General features: G+C 44.9%; 1 protein-coding gene across 2 annotated transcripts in view; it reads left to right on the top strand.

Annotated features, from left to right (window-relative positions):
- Positions 1 to 3,646: 3,646 nt before the first annotated feature.
- The window catches only part of TMTC4 (transmembrane and tetratricopeptide repeat containing 4), a 61,486-nt gene continuing 37,734 nt past the window's right edge, over positions 3,647 to 27,398 (top strand). The window contains exons 1-6 of one of the 2 annotated variants that reach the window (XM_012644456.1): positions 3,647 to 3,848; positions 7,179 to 7,402; positions 9,097 to 9,312; positions 12,943 to 13,058; positions 14,419 to 14,635; positions 20,515 to 20,602. In XM_012644456.1, the coding sequence (XP_012499910.1) occupies positions 7,400 to 7,402; positions 9,097 to 9,312; positions 12,943 to 13,058; positions 14,419 to 14,635; positions 20,515 to 20,602 (640 nt within the window). In that variant the 5' untranslated portion in view covers positions 3,647 to 3,848; positions 7,179 to 7,399. The remainder of the gene's footprint in view (positions 3,849 to 7,178; positions 7,403 to 9,096; positions 9,313 to 12,942; positions 13,059 to 14,418; positions 14,636 to 20,514; positions 20,603 to 27,398) is intronic. The other variant, XM_012644457.1, reaches the window with a different exon arrangement.

Here is a 27,398-nt window from a genome sequence, read left to right as displayed (position 1 = left end):
CCCAGGGTCAAGGGGATCTCATTAAAAGAGTCCTCCAAGCCCAAGGAAGCCATGTATAACTTGGGAGAGCTGTGCCCTGCACAACTGCAGAGGGCTCTATTCACACAAATTGCGATGCACTTTGTGTGTACACATTTCAGAGCCCAAGACTTTCCAGACCCCAAAACATTTTGACCACTCTCCAGATCTGCAACCAAACCAGCCGAATTAAAGTGGTTATCCCCCAAAGGCTCAAATGGCTCATGCCCTTCCAACAACTTTGACATCTGCTCTTGAGAAGGAAAAGGCAGAAGGTATGAGGAGATGAGACAATATTTGCTATCTTCTCTGTTCTAATTATTGCCAGTCCAAAATGACCTTATTAGGCATTTCCGGGGTTCCTTAACTCTCTGGCTACATCCCTCAGTTTTACACCCAGTCTTTGCTTCACTGAGTAACACACTCGCTGTTTGATCCTGGACCTCTGTGCTTCCTTCCTCATCTGTAGGATGAGGATAATGATACTGACTTAGTAGAACTTTTGTTGAGAGTTAAATAACATAAGCACAGTGCCTGGCACACACTCAAATGGTCCTGCCTCCTGAGTGTGTCAGCAGCCTCAGAGTTTCTGTCCAAGGGGCTGGGGTAAGCGTATAGGACGAGCAGCAGGTAATTTCTCTGTCTTAAACTTCTTATTAAACCATAAGATGGTAAGAGGCAGAATCAGTGTCATGTTCATCTTTATGTTCTCCACAGAGCCTACCCCTGTGCTTGGCACATGGCGTTGTATCATTTTGATCATGGCTGCCTCAGCAATTTGCAGAACAAGAGAGCGCTGGATTAAGTCAGGAGACTCCAATTCTAACTCCAGTATTGCCAGTAACATGCGGTATGACTTTCAGAGTTGTACTTCTCTAGGACAGACACTGCTGAATGCCTGCTGTGTGGTAGGCATGGTAGTTGCAGGGGTATAGGAGTTAACAACACAGAAATGGTCCTTACCTGCATGGAACTCACAGTCTAGTGATGGAAACAGACTTTATACAAATGATCACATGCTTAGTTAATTACAAATGTAAGAAGAACTAAGAGAGTATATATGGATGGACCTAAGGGTGTTTGGGGAGATAATTCTGGGAAGGGCTTTCAGAGGAGGTGACATTTGAGCAGAGACCTGAAGGGTGAATTAGAGGTGGCCAGGTGTTGTGGAGGAGAGTAGGAAGGAGTGCTGCAGGTGTATGTGAGCAGCCCAAGATGGAAAGGAGCACAGAAGCACACTGTAGGACTCCAAGAAAGCCAACATGGCTGGAGCTCAGGAAACGAAGGCAAGAGTGGCATGAGATGATTCAGGAGCAGTAGGCAAGGGGCCAGATCCTAAGGTTTAGGTCTTCAGTCTAAGAGTAATAGGAAGCAGTGGCCCACCAAGAAGGGCCACAGTGGGAGCAAACCATCTTGGGGATACAAAACAAGGGGTGTATTGTCTACAGAGTATTAAAAGGCAACAATAAAACTGACTAAAACTTTGTCTGCTTTTTATTTTCACCATGCACTGGTGATTTTAACTAAGTCAGTCAGTAATGTGTTGGTAAATATTTAATAACTAGCTCTGTGGGGGAAATAGAAATGTGTATATATATACAGGCATATGTGTATTATAAACATTCCTGACATAAAGGATGTGTAGGAAAAATATACAAATAATAATAAAATATGCAGACACTTTTCACTGTAAGTTCTATGTGCTTCATTGACTATAACAGAATGCTTTGGTTCATTTTTGCCAAAGGCGTGTATCTGAATCCAACCAAGGCTTGCAACTTGACCATGATTTGACAAATGGAATCACATCCCAATCTACTTTTTTCCAATGAATTTATTGCCATTAAATCTGATTATGTGATTTGTTAAACTATTTCTCACAGCAATCTTTTTAGTTTCAGCACCAAGCATAACACATTTTTAAGTATAATCTGCATTATTAACATTTTTCCCCATCACTTTCTTCAGTATAGAGACAACAAAACAACAAACCACGTCCTGATTCATAATGTTTGCCAATTTCCATGATGTAAATATTCCCACCTTGGCCAACTGCAATCTACCAAGGTGACATCATTGAGTGTGGGCTGGGAAGACACATGCACAGTAGCACATCATTTTATGTTAACAGCGGAAATGGAAAGAAGTGGACAGATTTGAGAGATATTTAGGAAGTAGATTCTTGGCAATTTGTTAGATACTGGGGCGAAGTCAGAGTTTTCAAAATACTGGAGGGATGGTGGTGCCTTCACTGTCACAGGGAGGCCTGGATTTGAAAGCAAACAGTGAAAAGCATGCATTCAATTTTTGGATGTTTCATTTGAAGTGCTTGTGACACTCAAGTGGAAAAGCTGAATAGGAAGCTAAATATATGGGTTCGGAGCCCAGAGAAGCAAGGACTGGAGTTGTAAATTTGGGATATATTGATTGAAATGTTGGCAGTGGATTAAATCATGCAGGGAAAAATTGTGGAGTAAGAGAAAAAGGTCTGAGACCTTGAAAACTCTGCTATTTGGTGGTGATCCAGAGCAGATAAGCAAGCCAAGAAGACTGGGGAAAAACAGGGAAGTGGAGGGCCGCCCAGCCACAGGAAGAGCATGTTTTAAGGAGGAAAAAAGGAATCTTGCTGAGAGATCAGGTAACATGAGGAAAGAAAGCGTCCTTTGGATATAGGGATGTGGACATGTTACTGGTTACTATAGCAAAAGCAGTTTCACTGAGTGTGGAGACCAAGAACCGAATGGAGTTGGGAGGCCACAAAAGTGGGGGCAGGCAGCTCTTTCAACCACCTCAGCAAAGGAGAGCAGGAAAGAGACCGGGTGGCAGCTGTAAGGGTACGGGGAGTAGAGGAAGGCTTCAAAATCTTCAAATGCTGAGGATACGGATCCCAGTCCAGAGGGAGCCACTGACCGGATTCCAGGATATTGGAAAAGGGCCTGGCAGGGCCGGAGTGGGGGGTGTGGCGGTGACGGGAGTAGGGGTGTAGGTTTGGCAGTAGAAAGTGGAAGAAGTTTCTTTCCCTCAGGAAGCAGGCGGCAAAGTCAGCTACTGCGAATGGGAGTAGCGAATGGGAGTAGCGTGGCGTGGCAATCCGGTCAGGAGTGGAGGTTTAGGACCGAGTGGTGAATGGACCCATGTTTGGTGGCTCTGGCCGCAGCGGGGTGCGTGGGGCAGCAGGCCCTCGGAAGAAGAACGCAGTTGCAGTCCGACAGGCAGAAAGTGGAGACACAAATTTTAATCAACTCTCCCAGACAGGAGGAAGTCTGGAGTTCTGGCTGTGCTGCAGGGACGCTGCAGTCCCTCCGTGGAGCGCCACAGCACGGGAGAGGGGTTCAGAGGGGCCGGAAACTGGGTCCCGTGCTCGCGGACCGCGGCGGGGTAGGTAGGGCCCGCTCCGACTCCCGCAGCCAGCCTCGCCGGGCCAGGCTGAGGCCGCCCCTTTCCACCCCAGCCCCGCCTCGGCTCCGCGTCCAAAAGCCTCTTCCTCCTCTCCCGCGGAGTCCGTCTGTTCCTGCGCCTCCTCACCGCCGACTAGCGCCCTCTGGCCTGACGTCACCCGCGCGTCCGCCAATGAGCTGAAGAGAGACCCCTCTGAGGCCGGAAAGTGACGGGAGAAGCAGCCAATGGCCGGAGGAGGGGCGGGCCGAGGCGGGGTGTGAGGGGAGCGCCCGGCGCGTGGGGAGCTGCGGGCCGGCGGCGCGGCGGACGGGGGCGCGGCGGGGGGCGGTGCGCGGGCGGCCCCTCCCCTGTCGGCTGCGGGCGGGCGCCGGGAGCCGCCGGAGTTTCCGCGCCCGGGAGGGAGATGCGGCCGCGGCTCGGGCTCCTTGCAGGTAAAGCGCGGGGCGGCCCCTGCAGGGCCCAGCGCGCCGCGGGGCGAGCAGAGTTGGGCTCCGAGCGGGCGCGGGCTCCTCGCTGCCGCCGAGCCCCGAGCCCCGCGCGGCTGCCAGGGCCCGGGGGCAACGCTGCTGGCGGAGTTGGCTCCTGGACCCGAGCTGCGGCCGGGGCCGGGGTCACTGGGGACGCGGGCCCCGAGCGCCCCGGTGTAAGCAGCACACGGGACAAAGGGCGCGGCGTGGAGGCTGCGCGCCCCGCCTGCCGTGCCCGTGGCTCTGGCCCCTGCGCTCCCCCAGCCCGGGCCGAGGTCACCACCCCAGCCCCTGCCCGCTCCAGCCGCGCGGGCGCTCTCTTGGCCCGCGGCGCACCGGGCGCCTGCGGCGCGTCCCGGGAGCGGCCACCTGGCCGCGGGGCCCCGCGCCTGGCCGCCAGCTGGCCGCGGCGCAGGCGATGGCTGGGCACAGCCGGGCCGCTTGGCCGCCTGCCCTGGGTTACGAGGCGGCTCCCCCGCAGCGCCGCGAGCGCCTGCTACTACACGCCCGGCTGCCGAGCAGAGCGGCGCGAATGCGGGGGCCACCGGCCGGGACGCCCGGGGCCACCCAGCCGCCACTTCCCGACGTGGGCTTGGAGTTCGGGGAAGCCGAGCAGGTGGTGCAACCACCGCCTCACCTCCTGTGAACTCCGCGGGGCTTCTGGGCTTGTTGATGTTGTGACTGTGGGCTGTGTGTGTGTTTTCTTTCTTTCTTTTTTTTTTTAACCACACACAAAAGAAGGGAGGAGTTAGAGGAACGATCTAGCCACTATGAATCATCCCACACTTTGCTCTTTCCCTAGGAGAGCAAATAGATGGGGAGAATTTCCTGGGAAACAGTTGTAGTAAGGACTACGTCCCCTCCCTGTCCCTTTCCCTGCAGTCCCGTCCGTGCCTGGCGCGTCCCAGCTGGAGGAGGGGTAAAGTGAATGCCTGCGGACCGAGATGGGAAAATGGCCACAAGCTAGCAAGCTGGAAACTTTTGGGGACAGTGGAACTGTGAATGTCGAACCACACACATTTTTGCTATAGTCAGTCATGGCCCTCGTGCATTACTGAATTTAAAAATGGGAAGCAGGTCACAACGGGACGATGCCTTCACTAGCAATGGGCTCAGCTGCACAGGAGAGCGCGGTGGAGATGGCCTGCTCCCCTGCCGTGCGGGGCTGGGACAGAATCTCCAGGCTACTGCCAGGCCCATAGATACTGGGTCAGAAACGATCATGCTGTTCAGTCTGATCTCCAGAGACATTGTCACATGTCAGCGTGGCAGAGGGCAGCTGGCTGGCTGTGTGGATGGATTGCTGTTGATGAGGTAGAAAGGCCGGGCAGAGGCCAGCAGGCCGTTCCATGCATGTGGAAGAATATTCTTCAGTAGGTGGCTGCTGCTAATTTTTCCAGGGTGAATCATTTAGTTTTGGTCTCACCATTCTGTTTACTGCAGTCCAGGCTGCTGTGTTATCTGTCACTGGGTCCTCATGGTTCACAGCTCAATGACATTTGTTTTTGGAGGGTCCCTGTTGAAAGTGTTATTGACCTTTGCACTGATGACTAATTTGTTTTAACCCCCTGAAAACAGAGGCTCGATATTAGAAGTTTGAGAAATTGGGGATAAAGGGGACCTCTGCTTTGTTCCGAATTCAGCTACTGTTGAGGGGCCAGTTGGTTCTGACCTGGAGTCAGCGATCAGAAGCAGGCCTTTAATACCACTCTGCTTGGACTGAGGCCCCGGTGGGATTCCCTTCTTCTCACTCCACAAGGTGAACTCACCTTCCAGCCATGGCGGAGGAGCTGGGGATCCCAGGCAGGGCAATATGTGAAGGAGAGGGATAAGATGGTGCAGCCTAGTGCCCATCAAGACAAAAACAGAATGTCTCTTAATATGTCCTGGCTTGGGTATAAATAAGGGTGGAGGGGCTGGTCCCCCATGTCTACCACCTCATGCAGCCAGGGCTTCTTTTACCTGAGTGCCAGGCCTGTCTCAGATCATTGCAGAACAAAGGTCATTTATTATTGGAGGAAGGGGAGTTGAAAGCAAGGTTGCTGTGTATGGTTATGCAGTTTATGCAACACAGACATGCCTGGCCAAGGAAACCCTGTGTCCTGGGTCTGCATGAAAGAAGAGTGCCTGTTTTCTCAATTGCAATACGTCCCCTTATGGGCTTGGCTGGTAAACTCATCTGCAGGAACAGATGATGGCAGCATGGATGTTCCCAGGACAGGCAGTCAGGGACTAGGCACCAGGAGCTAATTTCTCCAAAATTTGACAGTAAGGGAAACTAATTGTTTGCATACGTTACCTCATTTAATCCTTACCACAACCTCCTGAAGAAAGTAGTGGTACCCTATTGTGCCAGTGAGGAAATTGATCCTTAGAAAGACTAAGTAGCTCAAGGCCATGCAACCCACAAGTCCAGATTTGTATTGATTCTGAGAACTTTGCATGCATTTCTAACACACGGTAGCTTTTTTTTGTATTTGCAAGTGAAAGGCATTTTCTGAATTATTCTGCTATATATGTTAATGTAAATCCCTTAAATGAAAAGGGTTTTTATGAGTATTTTCAGTGGCAACAAAAAAGCGGGAATCTTGGAGACTAAAGAAGGAGGAACCCCTGAGATAGAGGAGCAGGGGAGTCACGTGAGGAGGAGAGAGCCAGCCAGAACTGAGATAATGTGGGGAGGGTGGCAGGAGGGGATGGGGGCAGACTGTAGATTCTCTGGTGTCCCTGCAGGAGGAGAGGAGGAGGAGATCATTCTGAGGTTGACTCAGCCATCCTTTTGACTTCCCAAGAGCCTGGACTGGCCTAGGAGGGCACCCCAGATGTTGGATCCACGGCCTGTCTTACGGGTATATGGGCTGTTGCTTGAGTACCAAAATGATTAGTCTGTTATGAGCAATCTGAAATATGGTAGCTAATTTAGGAGCACAAAGTATTTTCTGTTGCAGTATTCTCCCTGTAAGGCCATTTGAACCTCATGACCAACTTTTGTGAAATAATAGTCAAATATTTGGGGCTAAAGCAGATGACATCAAAACCAATTATGTGACCTTTGGTCAGCTCACGACTCTATGTACATTTAAAATTGCTATAAATTATTTGTTTTCCTTCACATTAATTTTCTAAATCAAAGAGCACTTTTATTCTCTCCATGTTAAGTCATTGTGTCTACCTAACTATTCAGTCTTTTGATTTGTATTTTTTTAAAGTAGCAGGAGTAATTTCTTTAGCTGAAATGTAAACATAGTGGCACAGTGGTCGGGGCCTGCGTGGTGACCTGCATTGTGTTTGCAGTGGTAATTTGGATTTGAGCAATGGTTTATCCTTTCATAGGAAAAGAAAAGAAGGCAACAGATAGTAGCTGGAATATTCCCCCAGCACTTGCCGAGAGCATGCCTTACGTCAGGCAATGAGGCTCGAGGGACAAGCAGTGAAAGAGTTGCAGAATCTTCCATCTCTGGGTGGTAAATCTGAACCACCTCTCAGGCCCTAGAAAGGGACAGCATTATCATGGAATGGTGTGTCCCGTTGCCTGTTGGGTCTGTCTCCACTTTCACTCAGGAGCTTGTGGAAGAGATGCCTGTGACCTCAGATGGCCTCTTTGGCTGACTTCTTATTGATTATAATCAAGGGGGCCGGCATTTGCTTCTATCTCAGGGGAAAGGAATGGGGGCCGGGTTCCTTAGTAGGGAAGACAAGAGTCTCAGTACCAATAAACCAAATACAGTAATCCCTCATTGAATGTCATTGTCAGTAGGTTCTTGGAAACTTCACCTGTAAACAAAATGATGTTTAATGAAACAGCCTTATTTGAGGACCTGCTGTAGGTTGTTTCAAATAAAGTCCCGGGTTCCAAGAGCCTATTGGTGACGTTAATTAAGGACTTACAGTACTAAAGGGGATTTTCTAAAGAAAATCGTTCTGTGCCTGTGTTTCAACCTCCTGGAAGAAAGTACTAGTGATCATAGCTAACCTCCTCTGAGTGTTCGTTAAAGCCTGGCAGTGCTGGGAATCCCATTTGACCCTCAACTCTATAAGGTAAACACTGTGATCATCCCCATTTTACTGGTAGGGAAATAGGCCCAGAGAGTTTAAGTAACTTGTCCAAAGTTACACAAGATTGAAACTAAGCAGCCTGACCCAAACATGATCCTGGTACATCCAAAGAAAGCACCTAATGAGGGTGTGGTAGGAATGGGGACAGAAAAATGTGATTTGGGTGGCAGTTTAATATTTGTTGAGGCAAATTCCAAGGCAGGAAGCTGTTAGGCAACTCTCACTACTGGACAGTTCTTATGCTCTGCAGAGTGCCACAGAAAGTGGGCTCGGAGAGAATGGGACACACATATGACCACACAACTAACACATGGCAAGGCTGAGACACAGACATTCCCGGCATTAACGTTTTGCCCGTTTGAAGGAAAAGTTCAAAATAAGTGTATATTTCATTCTTTCACCAGTATTGAAGGTCATGTCCTCACGTAGAATAGCCTCTTCTCTAATTTGGGATGCAGCTCAGCCCTTTCTGGGACAAGATACTGTCCCAGAACAGTCATTTTTCTATCTGTCTTCTGTGTGTAAAGCCCTAACCTGGCCCTCAGTCATTCGATCATGTGCCCTGCTCTGTCAGACTCTTCTCTCTCCCAGAGTTTCATCTAACTGTCCTGTGCACCTGAGTGCACGATAGAGCTCTTTCAATAGACGATGAGCTCTTTCAGAATTAGGATCGTGTTTTATACATACCCTTCCCCAAAACACACACGTGCGGGCACACACACACACACAGAGTCCTAAAACCCAACAATGAATATTTATTGTTTTTTCTTGACTGGATGAGATAAGATGGTAGCTTCTTTTTTTTAAGCTTTGTAAACTGGTTCAAGGACAATTAAAATGATTTGCCTTATGGGGTTGATAAATATAGGATTCCATTAAATCGATGTTTCTAAAGGGTTGTCCAGCATCAGAAACCCGAGGGTGTCCGATCCAATATATGTCGAGTGGTAGGGCCCAGGCATCTGCATGTGTCCCAGGTGACTTTTCTGCCCACTGGAGTTTGGAAACTGCAACTTAAAAGTTTTTAATGATGACATCCTATAAAACCACGGCACTGGCTGTCTCACTCTGATTTACTTACAGTAAATATGTCCACTGCAGAAACATTCCTGCCAGCGCATTGATGAATGTTTGTGTGACGTTGTTGTTCCTGCAGGTCTCTAACCAGCATGATGCCAGAGCAGGGGGCTGCCTGCCTGCAGTTCTCAGAATGGCCGAGCTGGACGCCGATTTGGTTCACATCCTTCCGTCTTCTGTTCTCCCTCCTTTCTGGGCTAAGTTAGTCGTGGGATTTGTTTCCCTCGTGTGTTTTGCACGGAGCTATGATGGAGATTTTGTCTTTGACGACTCTGAAGCTATTGTTAACAATAAGGTTTGTACCTTTACGCTTTTCTCGTAAACTTCTGTTAACCACTTGCCTGCGTCTCTGTAATCATCTAAATTTGTGCAGCATTCTTTTCTGTGAAACTTAGGTCAAGCATTTGCCTGGGCCCCAGTTGTCCTCTAGATTTCCACGTTTTTGATATTGTAGCTTTAATTTAGTCCCTCTCTCATTGCTGGCAGCAAGGTCTCCACCCCTGCATGTACTCTGGCTTTACCTTCATGAGGCCCCAGTCCACACATGTATCAGAGAGGCCGGTCTACTAAGATTACAAGGCAAGGGTATTGCAGGGCATTGCAGACTGAGTATTTCAGTTTTTGTGAACATTTTCCAGAATTGTTAAAAAAAAAAAAAAAAAAAAAGGATCATGCATTTGCTGCAGTGATGGGCGAGTCTGATCACCTGCCGAAAGATGCATTCTCAGCAGCACGCAGCAAGCTGGCTGCTGCCTTGTCCTTCACTCAGAGAGGATCAGGACAGCCTGCTGACAGCAGCTAGGGCAGGAGGAATATGCTGCCCGTGGATGCTGCAGCTCCTGCTCAGTGCATGTTTGGAGATTCAAATTTGCTGAACTTGCAAAATCCCAGGCAGTTTTGCTCACCAGTGGCTGCTGTATATTGGTGCAGGGAAAATAGTATTCCTTTTCACTCACTACCTAGAGTTAGGGCTGTCTAGGTCCTTAAGGGCAGCCTTTTGACTGAATCCAAATTTTACAGAACAAATCCTTTTAATAAAAGGATGACTGGTTACTAGTAATTAGTAACCTCGTTACTCTGCTGAAATTCTAATTACTCAGCAGCTATTTTGTGTGTGTTCCTTAACCAATGAAGAGGACTTGAGAGAATACACTAATCTAGCTGTTTAGTAGATGTAATTGTAGCAACTCTTTGTAACACTGTTTAAGTCACAGATTCCACTAAACGAGGAAAAGCTCTCTATGTGACAAACACATATTCTATGGGGAAGAAAAAAATGACTGATTTGCAGACATTTCATTTGTGACATAATATTGCACTTGATCCCCATTTTGATGGCACAAAGTAAAACATCGTTGATGTTTATTTTAATTCGAGTTTGTCATTTGTAATTTTCTTCAGGTTCACCAAGCAGTGACTGCAGATGATTCCATTTCACTACTTTTTTTAACCACGCTTAAAAGAACTGAGTAGCTCTAAAGCAACTATGTCAAACTGGTGGCTTCATAGCCACAGCATTGCCTTTCTCACAGGGTACAACTTTATTTTTTAACTCCCGGTATTCATTTTGGTGAGAGTTTCTTGACTCTTCTCCTTCTATAAAGTGGAAGATATATAGAAAGTGTTAATTCAGAGCCTGCGTTGAGAAATGTTGGTCAGCCAGGCAGGACAAAAACGTGAGCCTTGTTGGGTGGGTGCCCTGGTGTATGGGTGTGATCTCAGCCCTTGTGTGTGAGGTGAGGCAGATGAAGCTGTTTGTGGCGAGCACTGCCTTGGCAGGGTTTTCTGGAGCATCACACTGTGCCCCTTTTGTTAACTTGCTAGCCCTCCCTTTTTCCGTTCCTGTCTAATGAAAGGCCCTCCTCCGTTCACTGGCACTGTGCCTACAGTAATGCGAAACAGGCTGTTACTGGATTTTAGTGATGTTAAAGACCGTTTTCCAGATGCTTCCTGGTAGTGTTGAGTTGCCTTTTTTGTTCCTTGAGATGATGGTCCTCTTTGAGACAGTGGAGTGAGAAGGAATTTCAGACACAATACATCTTTTCCATAAATCATTATGAGGAAAAATTGACCTTTCTTTCTGTAGCACACCCTGCTGTGTGTAGGCAACACCTAATCAAATATTTAGAGCTTCGCTGGTGTTCATTTCCTTTTCAAAAAGAGGGAAAGATCCTCTGTCCAACCCTTACACAACTGAATGAGTAGTTGTGTGACAATGCACAGGAAGTTAGACTTCCTGTTTTGTCACTGGATCAAATAAGTTAGCAGTTGCATTGCGTGACACTCACAAAATAACTGGCTCTTGTCGGGGTAGGGTGGTCAGGGCACTCAAGGCCTGTGCAGCTGATCACTAATGGAAATGAAAGGCCCCCTTACTGTGGGAATCAGGTGACCAGCTTTGCGTCTGTCACCTCTGCTTACTGAACCCCAAGTTGTGCTTTGGATGTTTGTTGTTCTTTGGGGCCACCCATCATTTGACCCACTTCTTCTGTCTGGGGCATTCTTATTGCTCGAAGACCATTTGATTAGGAAGCTGGCACAGACATGGGCTCTCCTTTCAGGTGTGCCCACCTGTTGGAGTCAGGAGCTAGTCATACAAAGAAGTAGGGTCAGAACACAGCTGGCTAGTCTTGGCAAGGTGTCCGGGGTGTGACTCGTGGTTGTGGGTGCTCTGGGCTGTACAGCCCTTTTCTGGTTTTCCAGCCCACGTGGTGAGTCTGTGAGCTTCACACTCCCCCTTAAATCATTTCTGTTTTTGCTTAAATGATTCAGAATTTGTTTGGGTACTGCAATAAAGAATCTCGACTGATACACCAGGCAATGATCAGCACATCGTAATTTCTAGTCCCTAAAACATCCCTGTTTAATTATGCTTTAAAAAGAAAATTAATCATCAGTTTTGTTACTTACTCCATAGTGCCTTGTTTGCATTTTTTCTTGTTAGACACAGTTTAAGCCGTCTAGTTTCATAGTGTAAATGTAAAACAAAGATACATTTTTTAAGCATCTATAGTGCAGTACTAAATTAAATTACCTCAACAGTAAGACAGGTACAGTTTTTTTCATATTTAGTGATGATTTTTATCTTTAAAAATTATGTGGAAGTTTTTTTCCCTGAATTTCATAGTCTGCTCAGCCCATAATCAAAAATGGAAAACTTTAAAAACTATGGGTTTATCCATATTTATGTTTTAACGGGGACATTTTTGGTAAATTACCTTATTTATTGGATATGAGAGGTCAGTAATCTTATTTAGCTATATGGCCCGTTCATTCATTCAACATGTATTAAGCATCTTCCGTATACTCCCAGCAAACTCAGATGGGGTCCAGGCCTTGTAGAGCCCTGGTCTAGTGGCACAGACAGATAGTGGTCATGTGATTGTAAATCCCAGTGTGCCACGCACTATGGGGACAGGGGCACAATGCCCCAGACCCATAGAAGGGGGACAGGATCACCTCAGAAAGGGCAGAGCTCAATGGCTGGGATATGAATGGGGGGAGGAACTGAGTTGCGAAGAGTTGACAGTGACTGTTCAGGCGAGACCTGCACAGCCTTTGGGACAGGAGCTCACAGGAACCACAGTAGGACACAGTGTCAAGTTTGGTGGGAGCCAGAGCACCCCGGGCTGTGGCAGCCCCATCAGGTGTGGGCTCTGTCACAGGAGGGTGGGATGAGCCAATGTGCAGTTTGAAACAATCAACACAGAGACCATGTAAGAGGGCACGGTGACCCTGCTAGGCCTGCAGCCTGGGGGAGAGATGGTGGAGTTTGGCCCAGGCTGGTGGGAGATGTGGAGAGAGAGGGCAGATTCAAGAGCGCTGATGAACTCTCAAGAAGAGGGCTCAGTGAGGGCATCGGTACAGAGCTGAGGGAAGAGTCATGACTCCCTTGTCCAGAGTGTCCCCTGGTGTGTTCCTGCAGGACCTTCAAGCAGAAACGCCCCTTGGGGACCTGTGGCGCCACGACTTCTGGGGCAGCAGACTAAGCAGCAACACCAGCCACAAGTCCTACCGGCCTCTCACCGTCCTGACTTTCAGGTGAGGCGTGACCACTCAGGGCATGGGATGTTGGCCATGGTTGTGTGCCACTGGGTGCTGAGGGTTGGGGAGTCCCATCAGTGGCTCCTGCGGAGGTATGAGCCACTCACAGATGGGGGTCTCTAGGAAGTGCAGCTAATTCCAGCTAGTAGGAGGGAGGTTACAGGAGGATCAAGACTGTGCCTGAGGAACCACCCATCGTGGTCCTGTCACAAGGACGATGCATTCTGTATTTTTCTCATTCTTGGAGGTTTGACTGTTTGCTGGTTAACAGCTAGGGAACAGTGTGAATCAAAGAAGCTAATGAAACTATGATTTTTTTCACTATAAAAAAACAAATAATATATAAATCTTTCTATTATTACCAAGTCAATATGCAAAAACAAAATGAAGCTTAAAGACAATTCCCCTGAAGCCAGTCTTGATGGCTCACGCCTGTAATCTGAGCACTTTAGGAGGCTAAGGCAAGAGGATCGCTTGAAGCCAGGAGTTTGAGACCAGCCTGGGCAATATAGCAAGACCCTGTCTCTTAATAAAATGAAAAAATTTAGCCAGGCATGGTGGCACACATCTGTAGTCCCAGCTACTAGGGAGGCTGAAGCAAGAGAATTGCTTTGAGCCCAGGAGTTTGAAGTTGCAGTGAGCCGTGGTAACACCACTGCACTCTAGCCTGGACAGCAGAACAGGACTCTGTCTCAAAAACAAAAAAACAGTCCCTGCCTCCATTAATCAGGGAACTGTTTGCATTAAATTGCTTTATTCATCTCACAAAGGTTTTCATCCATACCTGTTTCTCCGGTGTGTTTAAATACTTGCGCATAGACCCCCCACGTGCATGTGAAAGTGATGTATGGGAACCACAGGCAATTGAGAAACAGTAAGAATCTAGGAGAAGGCGTCTGTTGGGTGAAAGGTGGTGGGTGTGCCGCTAAGGAGCGCTTTTTTGGGTGGATAAGCAAGTTGCACGACTCTCTTAAATCCAGGTCCCTATGGAGTAGCCAGGAGTAATGTGTGGTATATTGTATCTTCTTGGAACGTACGTAGTCTTGCCTTTTTTGTACTTAAAAATTTGACTAGCTTTTCTTTCGATTTTCCTCTGCAAGCCTCCCCCTTGCCACTCCCCTTGGCCATGTCCGTTTTGTCCATTTGTCCCTCTGCGGTTAATTATGTCTCCACCTTTTCTTCAACCTTCTTAGCTTGACAGGCATTATTTATCTTGGTGCTATTTTTACCAATCTGGCACAACATCTTGCTCTTCTCCTTTTAATATTTTCACGCACAAGCCTTTTCCTTCAGACCGTTGCTGTTTCTCTCCGCACGCCACTGTGCGTCCAGCCTGAACACCCTGTGTTTGCTGCAGGATTAACTACTACCTGTCGGGAGGCTTCCACCCTGTGGGGTTTCACATGGTCAACATCCTTCTGCACGGTGGCGTCTCTGTCCTCATGGTGGATGTCTTCTCGGTGCTGTTCGGCGGCCTGCAGTACACCAGCAGAGGCCGGAGGGTGCACCTGGCCCCCAGGGCGTCCCTGCTGGCCGCACTGCTCTTTGCTGTCCATCCCGTGCACACCGAGTGCGTAAGTATCGTCTGCACGCACCTGAGAAGTGACGAGACATCCCTATGTCGTCTCCTTTTCTAAAACGGGTGCCCTTTATAAGCTCATCTTATTTCTAGAGCTGGAGAAAGCCTGCTCTGCAGTATACTCTGTAAATAGAAAGTACACTGCATAAATGTCCCGCCAGACATTTGAAACGATTATGTCTGGGTCAGAGACATCTCTCGTGAAAAAATGCAGAGTGAATTTGGTGGAGTCTTCGTGATAAGGTATGATGCGATCTCTGGGCATACCTTCTCTTGAGCTTCTGTTGCCAACACTAGCTGGCAGCCTGTGAGTGCTGGATATTTATTGTCTGGTGTTGAAGTTTAAAGGCCAGAGGCTACGAACCATTCTTCAGGGAAGGGTCTGATGCCGTTTTTCTGTTAGTTCACAGCTTATTGATTTATAGAATACATTCTTATACTTAATATGATTGTCATAAAAACGCTGTGATATCAGTTGGACTAATATGACAATTCCCACTTACCGATGAGGAAATGGCCTAGGAGGATAAATGAAGGATTTATCCAGGGTGAGTAGCAAGTGAGTGTAGGATAGGGCTCACACTCTGGTCTCCCCAGGCCCCTGCTGGGGAGCTGTCCTGAAGTCTCCCCACCCTCCTCCTCCTCTCTCCCTGTGTCATCCTTTTCCCCTAGACAGATGTGGCCCAGGTGATCAGGCAGGTGACAGGTGCCTCACCTGTCTCCCTTCCATTGAGCTGCTGCTGCGTGGATTTGGTACAGACTGTGTTGGGATCTAACTAGATATTGGTGAGGTTTTCAGGAACTAACTTACCTCCACCCCCGTGAACCCTTTGAAAATGTAAGTCAGCATGTTTGCTGAGGTAAAAGATTTGATTTGAATCATTCATTCTGCGAGCATGAAGTACCTGGTATAAAATACTGCATATGCTTTATTATTAACTCTTCTCTCACAGTTGACTTCTGCATTTAAAATGGATTTATATACCTACATTTAACCAGTTGTATTGAGCTTCTCAAAGTAAGTTCCAAAATGTTGAGCAGAATTCCTGTTTTTAGCATCTGATTTTTTTTTTTTTTTTGAGACAGAGTCTCACTTTGTTGCCCAGGCTAGAGTTAGTGCCGTGGAGTCAGCCTAGCTCACAGCAACCTCAGACTCCTGGGCTCAAGCGATCCTCCTGCCTCAGGCTCCCAAGTAGCTGGGACTACAGGCATGTGCCACCATGCCCGGCTAATTTTTTCTATATATTTTTAGCTGTCCAATTAATTTCTTTCTATTTTTGGTAGAGACGGGGTCTCGCTCTTGCTCAGGCTGGTTTCTAACTCCTGAGCTCAAACAATCCGCCCGCCTCGGCCTCCCAGAGTGCTAGGATTACAGGCGTGAGCCACTGCGTCTGATTTTTATTAAACTGTTCTTTGGTATCAAGAGTATTGTGGAGCTGCTATCACAGCTTTCTCCTAATATTTTATTTTTTACTAAAGCAAATTCAGAGGACTTAGGGCTTGATATGCTGGGACTGCTGTTATAAAATTTTATCTACACACAATTGCAAAGATGTGGAAACAACCCAAGTGTCCATCAATACATGAGTGGATTAATAAAATGTGGTATATGTATACCATGGAGTACTATTCAGCTTTAAGAAACAATGGTGATATAGCACCTCTTGTATACTCCTGGATAGAGCTGGAATGCATTCTATTAAGTGAGGTATCCCAAGAATGGAAAGAGAAGCACCACATGTACTCACCATCAAATTGGTATTAACTGATCAACACATAAATGCACATATAAGAATAACATCTATTGGATGTTGGGTAGGGGGGAGGAGGGAGGAGGGGACCCGTATTTGCATACACAATGAGTGCAATGCGCACCACCTGAAGGATGGACGTATTTGAAACTCGGACTTGGCGAGGGGGCAAGGGCAACATACGTAACCTAAACATCTGTACCCCCATAATATGCTGAAATTAAAAAAAAAATAATTTTATCTACACATAACTTTAACCAAATTAGAATTTGTTTGAGTCTGAGTTCTCCATGGTCTAAATGTTTGTTGGGACCCAGAAATAGTATACGCATTGATCATAAATAAGGGACTGGGATATGCCGATTTCCCTGGAAAAGTACCAATCCACTGTTTTGCTTCTTGTCTAATTTAGCATGATCTTCAAAGCAAAATGAAATATTTGAATTTTTAGACAAAGAAAGTTTTCTAAAATTCTCATTTTAGGTAGTGAGAACTTGATATATAAAAAAGTTTCAAGTGCCAGTAAGTATAACTGGATGTGCTTACACACGCGCGCACACACACACACACACACACACACTCCAGATAAGTGCGATCTGACAACATGTTAATCTTCAAAGTCCACATTCCAGATCTTTAAAAGGAAATTGAGGCAGGTCTAGCTGTAAGAGAGAAGGAAATATTTGAAAAATCTCTTCATCTCTCCCTCTCCATTCCATGACAGCCATTCAAACTCAAATTTTTAAAAAAGTTATGAATAATTTAAAAATAGCATTCTAAGATGGATATTTTATATGTTTATCTTTCATTGTTTGTCAAATAGTTTTCAGTTTTCTCTTATCTGCATTCCCCTGTTATCTCCCATTCTGCATTTAAAAATTCCGGCTTTAAAAATGTGCAGAGAGTGGGATACCCAGGCAAACAGGCGTCCTGACCAGCACCAAAGAGGCAGCCCAGCTCTCTGAGGGGCCGGGCCAGAGGCCTGAGTGACCACCTGGGCACAGTGTCCCCGGACTGATCCCATGCAGGATGACGACAGTGGGGTCTTGGGTAGTAAGCGTGCCTCTGTTTACATTTATTAAGAGAAAGTAGTGGCAGTGTAGGCCCCTGTAGGTTTTAGTGACATGGATTTCTTTATATTAACACTTGTGTGTTCTGTGTCTTTACTACTCCTCAACATTAATACTGAAAGTGGTGTTGCCCACTGCAAACAAGCACCTAAAGCTTCCTGTCTTCTAGGGTGACCAGCCATCCAGTATTCTCAGGACTTTCTGTTTTAAAACAGGGACAGCCTGGGCAAGGGGCGGGGGTGACTCGGTCACCCTAAAGGCTTGCCACCTCTGGTCTGCGACTGGTAGTGCAGCAGTTACAGTCGGTGTTATTTGCACCCCAGCTGATATGAGAGTCTCTCTTTTTCAAATGTGCCACGCCAGTTCTGTTTGTAGACACACAGGCCTCTGACACACCAGTTACTGCTGGAGGGAGGGCTCCTAGGGAGGGCTGCCCTATGAGGACAGGGGTGCCCCTGTGTGGGTTTTACTGTTTGTTTTCCTCAAAACCTTGGGGAAGATTTCAAGTTGCCAGGATTCCAGTATCAAAGAGAGAAACTCAGACCTCCTTACGAGTTCTGCCCATCCAACAAACCCAGACTTTAATCCAGGAGGAATCAGGTGGGGAAACCTGCCCATGCCTTCTTATGGCCCCTGTGCAGTCTGTTCCTAGTGGGGAAACAGTGGTACCACCTGCTTTGTGAATTCAGGGGGATTGCAGTTATTTCTTCAGAAAACTCTGATAGAAGTACTTCATGTTATTTGTAAGAAAAAAAAGTAGCGTTTGTGGAGAAATTTGCCTGAAAATACATTATGCAAATATCAGAAAAGGAAAATAAAATCTCTTCTTGCTTATGTTCATTCTCAGACAATGATTGGACACAGTCCAATCATTTGGATAGTCTTTTAACATTTTTTTCTATGAAATCTCTAATTACTATGCCAAAAATTCATTGTAAGTGAATTTTTACTTTTTTATTTTTACAAAATAGTCTTTTGCTTTAAAACATTTACCATACTTTAAAAATTTTTGTTTTTCTTTATATCAGACCGTATAAAGTACATTGCTAAAAGTCCTGGGACTGTCTTTAACAATTAACAAAAAGAAAAACATTTCTTTAAAAATAAGTTTATGATGTTTGAAGTTCATTTTTATGCGATTCTTTACACAGGCCTCAGCTAATAGTAATAAGTGGGGGTAATAAGCAGGTAATAAGTGGCTTAGATGGACTGGTCCTCTTGACCTTCATCCCCAGTGTTTATCCAGACTGTTTCCTTCCCCTTCACTCACTCTGTTTCCCTGGTCTCTGACCCTCCCTCCCCAGGCTTCCTCGGAGACCCCATTGTTCTGTGGTCCCTTTGGACAGGCTTCTCCGGATTGGCTTTCGTTACTTTCTCTTCTCCCAAGGGCTTGGACTCCGGTCCTCCCCTGGGCACTGTAGGTAGCCACAGCTATGTGATGCCCCTCACTGCCCTCCCATCCTGGCCGCCACCTCACTTGCCGCCCTGCCACAGAGACGACACCCTGCCTCCCCAGAGCTTCTGTGTCCTTTGTCCTTTTCCTTTCTGCTGCTCCTGTTTCTAGAAGCACTCCATGGGATTCACCAGGGAAGTAACAGTGAGCCGCACCCACCGTGTGCCAGGCTCTGTTCTGTGTAGCTGCACCTCTGATTGTTTTACTGTGTCCCTGATTGAGTTTACAGCCCCGAGTATTCCAGAACTCTCATTGCATATTCATTTCACTCCTAAAGTAATTGGATTGTTTAACCCTCCAGCATGCTGGCATACTTGTTCCAGATCCGTTAAGCCTTTGTTTTGTCCGTAGGTTCCTTCCTGGTAGGATTTTTATGTGTGTGGTATTCACATATTGGATTTATCAGCTTATTCAGCCTTCCTAGTCATTGCATGACACCATGGGCTGCCACGTGCACTCCATCAGGAGGTTACAATTACGGTGGATAATAGGCCTCTGCATTTCATATATAACCAGTGTAGTGTAGGGGGAAACGGCTCCTAAAAAGGCGTGCTTCCTCAGCTGTTGGTTGTACATGCACTTGGGAAGCATATGTAAATACAGTAATTTTATACTTATTGTATATTTTCTTATCAAGATTTATAAAATAGTCCTTTATTCTGCAGCTCACATATCACATATCGGTCCTTTGAGAAAGGATTAACGTACAACCTTTATAGCACTACCTAGAGAATCATAGCAAAAGCTTTGATGTATGTCAACATTCAGGCACTGATTAGTAAAGGATCCCACCTACACTAGACCAGTCCTCGTGCGTGGAATTCTGTGTCTTTCATCACTGTGAAACATTTGGAGAGCAATTACTGGAGCAGCCAGCCTGCAAGGAAGAAACACAAAGTTCATACTGCTTCATTCTCACTACGGAAAAGAAGGCAAGGGCAGAGTCCTGTGGAAAATGGGGTGAAAGAAATGGTACAAATGTTATTCTCTTTTCATCCTACTTGTTAATCACTTTTGAAGCATCGGCTTTTCAGGCTAACCCACTTAATCAATTTTGGTCTGATGGGAGGAAAAGATGGCAGAGGCAGCTTTGAAGGATTATTCCTGTGTCTTTTTCTATCCGCAAGATGGCTTTTAACACTTCTTTCCTACTTTTATGTCCGTCATGTTTCCAATCAAATTTTATTTTTTAAATATCGTGCCCTTTGAGCTGATAACATTTTCCATTTGAAAATCCACTCTGGGGACATCAGAAGCCTGTCTCTGGAGCTCTTGGGTGCCGCGTGTTAAATAGCACAGCTTTTCCTGCACACGCGTGTCGCTATCCCTGTCCAGCTCGCAGACTGGCTATCAGTAGGTCCAGATCAATCCGGCTTTCTCCTGGAAACAGTGAAATCAAGTCCTAGACCAAAAAAGGGAAAAGAGAACCAATTATAAGATAACACCTCAGGGTTGTTGCACAGCCACACGGATTATTGTAATAGGTGGCAGGGTCTAGGAAGTTTCTTGTTTTATATGTCTAAAGAATGGTTTGTATTTCCGAAGTTTAGGATGTGCTTAAACGTTTTTATGTAATTCTTTTTTTTCTTCCCCTTCTAAGGTTGCTGGTGTTGTCGGCCGCGCAGACCTCCTGTGTGCTCTGTTCTTCTTGCTGTCTTTCCTTGGCTACTGTAAAGCATTCAGAGAAAGTAAGCATTATGTTCGTCTTCTCAATTTTCCACCTTTGTCGTGTTTTGTCCTGTGGAGCAGTGTCTTAAGAGATGGGAAATGATCGTCTGTGTGAATTTATCCCTTTGGGGAGATGTGGGTGAGAAGGTGCATAAACGCCATTGCTTTTTCTGTGATGCAAAATTCTAATATCCGTGTCCACAGAGGCCTGTCCTATTGGGTGGTGAGAGCAGAAGCAGAAGCAGAAGTACTAAAGCAGCTGTGATTGATTTTTGCTATTGTATTTACGACAGAATTGTAGGATTGCAAACTATTCTAGGACAGGCTGTGCTGTTTTGATGTTCTGTGGATTTATAGCCCAGCCATCCTCTGTAGTTTCCAGGGTTGGATTGGAAAGGGCCTTGAAGACTTTTCATTTGCTGTCACTCCTCCCTCCCCTCCTGCTCAGGCTGTGTCCTGGAGCACCTGTTCTCTCAAAGCTTTGACTCCTCTAAGGCACGGCAGAAGGGTGACCCGTGTGGCCCCAGAATGTGACAGTGCTCACTCAGAGTGTGGTGACACTGACCCCCCCCTTCTCTTGTTCTTATTTCATCATACCAAGGTAAAACCACCACTTCTTCCTGTGACACATTCGTTTTCTAATATGTCTGAGGGTTTGGGGACAACTGAATACAATCGATTCGAATACTGAGAATAGCGTTGGTAGCTTTTCTTCCTGAGACTGAAAGTTAACTCAGCAATAAGACACTTCATCTCTGCCTCGGGTAGGGGTCGCGCCACCTCCGATGAATGTAAAACTCCCAAGAGACATGCGGCCCCCCCAGGATCTGGGGAGGTTGTACCTGCGTGGCCTGGTAGTGAGTTCGGCACCATATGAACTCGTCCGTGTGGCTATTCCATGAGATCATGAGTTGCTGACGGGAGTGGGAGGGGATGGGAGGTGGTCCTTCCTACCACGCTGTTGTGGTCACTGCATGCAATGATACTTCGTGTTCTAAAGTCGGCAATTAAATCTGAATTTGCAGGTACATAGGATAACAATTTATCAGCGGTCATATTTTTCCTGAAGGAAATTAAAACTTAAGATTTGTGGCTTTTCTCAAAGACAGCTCTAAAGTTTCATAAAGTATCATTTTATTAATTTTAACATATCCTCACTTAAAGTAACTACTCCCTATTCTGAATGGATTTCAAAGATATCAGAAGTGATTTTTGAAGAGAGTATAAATGTTGATAGATTTAACATGTGGGTTACATCATTTAGGGGATACAATAGGACTTCTCACTACTTCTAAAGATTGCTCTTGTGTGAAATAATGGGAAGACTATCATCAGACTGAAAATTTTTCTATCAAGTGAACTAATACATTTGTCAGCCTCCTTTAATGGAGTATTCTCACAGAATGGTGAAAAACTGAAGACATTTTATTTTCCTTTTCTGGATCCTTTTACTAACTTTTTCTCTGTTCTAATTCACAAATTTATATATTAATATTTATATGTTATATATGTATCTTTTTTAATTCATTTGTAAATTATAAAATTATTTCCAAGAGCCATCCATACAAAAGATAAATTTTTCCTAAAGTTTCTCGAAATTAATACCAAAAATAAAGAAGCTTAAATGTGTGGTAGTTGTTCAATTAATTAATACTTTGATTCATGAGAAATAGGCAAAGTATATTTTAATATCGACATAAATATATTACCTGTAAGTAACAATGTGACCTTTCTTTTTTGGTCTAATAACATTCTTTTAGCATTTATAATATGTTTATTTTAGAATTGTAAAGAAATTATCAGGCCTTTAATGTTAAGTTTGTAAATGGTTTTGAGAAAGTTAACCTGGAAATATTTTACATTGCAAACCAATATCAGTGGTAGATGCAGCTTCTGTGGAAACTCTTCTAAGATTATGTATCAGTAGCTTTTCATTTGGTTGAAGTTACTTGGAACAGTTAGAAGACAAATGGATCGATTAGGAAGCCTTTGGAGAAAGCTTTTTGTTGACCTCTTGTCTATGAGCCACCCCACCTTCCTGGCATCTGTTCTCTTGTTAACTTGAACCCTCTTTGGGAAAAGGAAAGAGTAGATTAAAATGGAGCCTCTGGAGTTGCCTCCAGGCTGGTCTCTGGTCCTTCGCAGTCACCGACAGCTTGTTTAGTCTTTGGAAAATACAAAGCTACAGTAGTTTGCATCTCACACTCTTCCAGGGCTCAGGGTCTTGACCCTGAAAGTTATTATTGGCCATGGATCTGGTACCCTTTCTGTCCCCTAACAATGTCTACCTGCCTAGGCAGGCTTTGTGTTAGAGAATATCACAGTTTTGGGGGGGAGTTTCAAGTGGGTGGTTTAAAACCCTCATCCCTCAAGCTGCATCGCCATCATTTTGAATCAGCTTTCACTGCTGTCTTCCATTCCCGGTCCCTTCACAGACTACCGACAGAATGATCAGGTCCTGCCTCCCAATTCCATCGCAGCCTGGTGGCACACAGCAACCTGGATTCTGGAGAGAGGGCCCCAGGCTCACTGTCATTAGCTTTCTTGGGAGAGTCCCCTGAGCCTTGCATGTGAGCAGTTCTCTGGCCCCTGCCCAGCAGGGTGCTGTGCCCTGAGCCCCACATGCTGTGGCCTGAGGACCTTGGGATGGGAAGCCCAGCCCCATCCTCGTTGCTCCCCTCACTCTGCTACCTGCTCTCTCCCCTCCTCACAACTCCCAAACCCCGCTTTGTCTAGTTGTCCCCAAAACTGGCACGAGGAAGTCTGGGGGAGCCTTTCCTAATCTCTTGACAGAGCTACTGTTTTCAGCAACTTTTCTGTGTTTCTGATTTTCCATGCTCCTTTGTAAACATGCTAACAATAGGATATGCTGCTTTGTTCATTGACAACTCTTTGGAATAATCCTTAAATGCCATGTTAATGTTCCACTTCATACATAGGGCGCCTGAGCGTATTTTTTAAGGGAAGCAGACTTTCCACAAACTAATAATATCTTCACAGAGAAAAAGCACTAGGAGCCCTGTATGCAAAAGTAATTCTGGTGAAGATATTCATGAAACACCACTGTCTCTGAGTCTGTTCTAAAATAGCATAGAGGCTTATTGATTTTGGTCGTTCATTTCATCACCAATAATTGTTAAATTTTAAGGTGTTTTTTCTTTTTTTTTCTTTTCTTTTTGTGTTAAAGATAGGGTCTCACTCTGTTGCCCAGGCTGGAGTGCAGTGGCATGACCATAGCTTACTGCAGCATCAGACTCCTGGGTTCAAATGATCCTCCTGCCTCAGCCTCCCAAGTATTGTAGCTAGGACTCCAGGTGTATGCCACCATGCCTGCCTAATTTTTTATTTTATTTTATTTTATTTTTTAGAGATAGTATCTCACTGTGTTGCCCAGGCTGGTCTCAAACTCCTGGCCTAAAGTGATCATCCACCTCGGCCTCCCAAAGTGCTAGGATTACAGGTGTGAGCCACTGCACCCGGCCTAAGGGTGTTTCTTATACCAGCCCCTGTGTCTGATGCTGGGGATGCAGAGACTAAAAGACAAACCCCGTGTCCTTGAGGGATGTGCAATCCAATATATTTTGATAAAATAAAGCTTCCATTATTCAGAGCGCCCAAGGAGCACAATGTTCTGCTTCTTCACACTTCCCTGTTGCCTTTTTCCCTCCCGTACCCCTCGCAGCAGGTGCTCAGTAAGTGCCACCTTCTTTTCATGCTGTGCTTATGAGGATGGGGGGCCGTGGCCTTTGTACTTCTGATTTCTTTCTTTTTCCTTCTACTAAATTTCCTTCAGTTCAACAGAGCAGAGACCTTGATCCTAGTGGACATTCAGGTGTATATATTTTCATTTGGAGTTTGAGATCATCTTAAGAAATAATCACATTTTTATTTTCCCCTATCTAATCAGTGCAGATTATACAAAAAGCTGAAAGTGTATTTACTGTCGTTGCAGTAATGATTTCTTGTTCCAGTTGCCTGTGTTTATAAACGTTCAAGAGAGAATCAAAACTCTTTCATGGTAGAAGTTAAGTCCATTATTTATGGGGATACAAATAATAATGCTATTTTTTAATGTTGAAAGTGACCTGGTCTTTGTACTTTTTGGATCTGAACATAAATTCAAAGAAAGGCCTAGCATCAGTTACACATAAATTTGAAGTTCAAGAAAGTCTTTTATGGAGGAACAGGTTTAATATTAAGGGAACAAAAAAATTGAGTACCTGAAATTAATTACTCAATTAGTTAAAGTTCTCTTTCAGAGGATACATTTCCTTTTTGGTAACTGCATTAGCTTTCTTTGTAGATGCAATGTCTGTATTATAAAGCTCTGGACAATTTTTAACTGCCTGAGTTTATTAACTAGCAATTCTGTCCTAACCTCTGGAATCCTGGTATTTTTGGAAAGTAAAAAAATCTATTCACATAACATTTCTGGGGCTTTGCCCTCTTTTTGGGGGTGGGGGGGAGCAGGTGGTGCTTAAATAGAATATTTCCAAGCAAGATCTTTGCAACAGAATGTTTTTTTTAAGAAGTAAATGTCCTTATAAAGAAAGCATACTTTTTCTTAAAAAAGAAAATTACTAAGTCAGATGAAGTCAGTGGTACACTGGTTATTAATTCTGAATGCCCAAAACAAAAAGTATTAGTCTTACTGAGGCATCTTGTCAATATTTAAAGTCTGGTATTTCACATTAGAAACAGATCATCTCTGCACTATAAACTTGCTAGAACAGCCAAAACTATTTTGTTTCTAAACTAATACCTTGAAATACTCGTTTTCTGGGCGTCAAGACTAAGAAGATAAACTTAGTCTCATTTATAGTGGGGAGGAGAGAGTCTTTCTGGAGGGGGATGGATTTGCTATATGCCCAGAACAATATTTTAAGTTCTAAACTATTATATTATTCATAATATCAAAGACAAGATCTCAAATCTCAGTTGTTTTTAAATCCTTAAACCTTATTTGCTGTATTGCTCTCTTTATCATAGTTCAGGCACTAACATAGGATAACTTACTCTTGGGATACCATTCCTTCATATTTTCATTCTGATTTAAGACATTTGTTTTTTTGGGTTTTTTTGTTTTCTGGGTTTTTTTTTTTGACTTAGAATCATGCAATTTAAAAAATAGGGCAGTTGCCTAACTCATGTTGTAGAGGACACTTGTTTTTAGATTTGGGGCTGTTGCTGACTGAATTATGACCGTGGTATTCATGTGTATTCTCTTTTCTCTACCTTCACATTTCTTTGCTTCTTCCATTGCTTGATTTTCCCAAAATGGACCCATATTTTAGAACGGGAAGTCTGACTTCTTTCATTCTGCGCGTGGAAGCACGGCTTGGTTGGTTCCAACTTTTGGAACGTGAATGTGATGCTCATTGTATTGCTCTGGCAGATAGAGAGTCGCGGCCACCTGTCGAGGTGGCGTGGTTCCCACACACAACATGACGTGCCAGTTTCAAGCGGCGGAGATGCCAGGCACAGAGTGGTGAAGAGGGGTAGCTTGTACAATGTGATGCTTTTTCTGAAAGGAGATCTTCCCACTGGAAAGGAGTGCCAAATCCGAGACACATGCTTCATTAAATTGATCACATCTGTTGGCACTTGTGGGTGTTAGCACTGACAAGTGTCTTTCTGTTACTGCATTTTTTTTTCCTGTCCTCCCTTCCCTCTGTTGGCCTTTGCCTCCATTTACCTAAGTGATTGAATTATCTTAGATAATAGAGACATGTACTGAAACAAGAAAAACATTGCCAAGGCAAATCTCTAACTGCTGATGTATGCTAATGCTGCGTAATTATCCTAGAGCAAGTTGTCTTCTTAAGAGAGAAAAGATGCAGCATCGTGTCAAAATGGTTTTTTCCATCCTCTCCTGGGTCATTGGTACTTAAAATTTAGCAATTGGGATGAAGATGAGATGGAGAACTCCTGGTAAAAGTGACATCCTGAGATGCTTACATAGAGCCATGCACAAGTTAGAATTCCCTATCTTGGGAAGATTTATCTGAATAAAGATATTTATAAAGCAACTGCGCTGGAGGCGACATCTGTCTCTCAGGATTTATTTTTACTGTTTTTAACAGCTACTTCTAAATTTAAAATGAAAATAATACATTTTCCCCATACTTTTTTATATTCCTTATGTGGTTTTTTAATTAATTTTTTTTTAAGGAGTCTCCTACGTGTTGGAGATTCTTCCAGTTTGGGGGGGGTCCGAAGATTACATTAAAAGTCAAAAAACTTGACTTCTGGCTGTATTTGTTCACACTAAGCAAATTATTAACTTTTGGGTATTAAATTACATCTCATAATTGCAAAAGAAGTATGGTAATATAATAAGACTTCTGATGAATGTGGAAATAAATGAAACTGTTTATTGATTCAGCAAATATTTATTGAGTACCCACTATATGCAAGGTTATCATAGTTGTCTTACTAAATTGCTCAAACTTGGAAATAAAAGAATGGCTTGCATTTGTTACATAGCCACAAAAACACAAATTCATCTAGATTATGCTATCTGTTGATACTTATGAGCGTTACTCACCTTGACAAACCAAGATTCAAAGTAAATGTTAATTTGGGGGATTCCATGAGTAAAACTATATTAGAGCAGATCGTATTACCAGAAGTCCACTAGCTTGGGCTACCTGAACAGTCAGAATTGGTTTCCCAGTCTAATTTGTATGAGGCCTTTTTTGTTCACCCGCAGGACTGGAAACTTTTCGTCAGGGCTGGAAACATGTCATCAGTACTGTATAGGTTGGCCTTGGTTTATCGTATACATACATACTACATACTTCTAAAGAGGACTCC

The sequence above is a fragment of the Propithecus coquereli genome, unplaced genomic scaffold (genome assembly GCF_000956105.1).
Source record: "Propithecus coquereli isolate 6110/MARCELLA unplaced genomic scaffold, Pcoq_1.0 Scaffold212, whole genome shotgun sequence".
Taxonomy (NCBI): Eukaryota; Metazoa; Chordata; class Mammalia; order Primates; family Indriidae; genus Propithecus; species Propithecus coquereli.
Note: the sequence above shows the minus strand (reverse complement) of the source record. Positions and strands in the feature narration are given on the sequence as shown.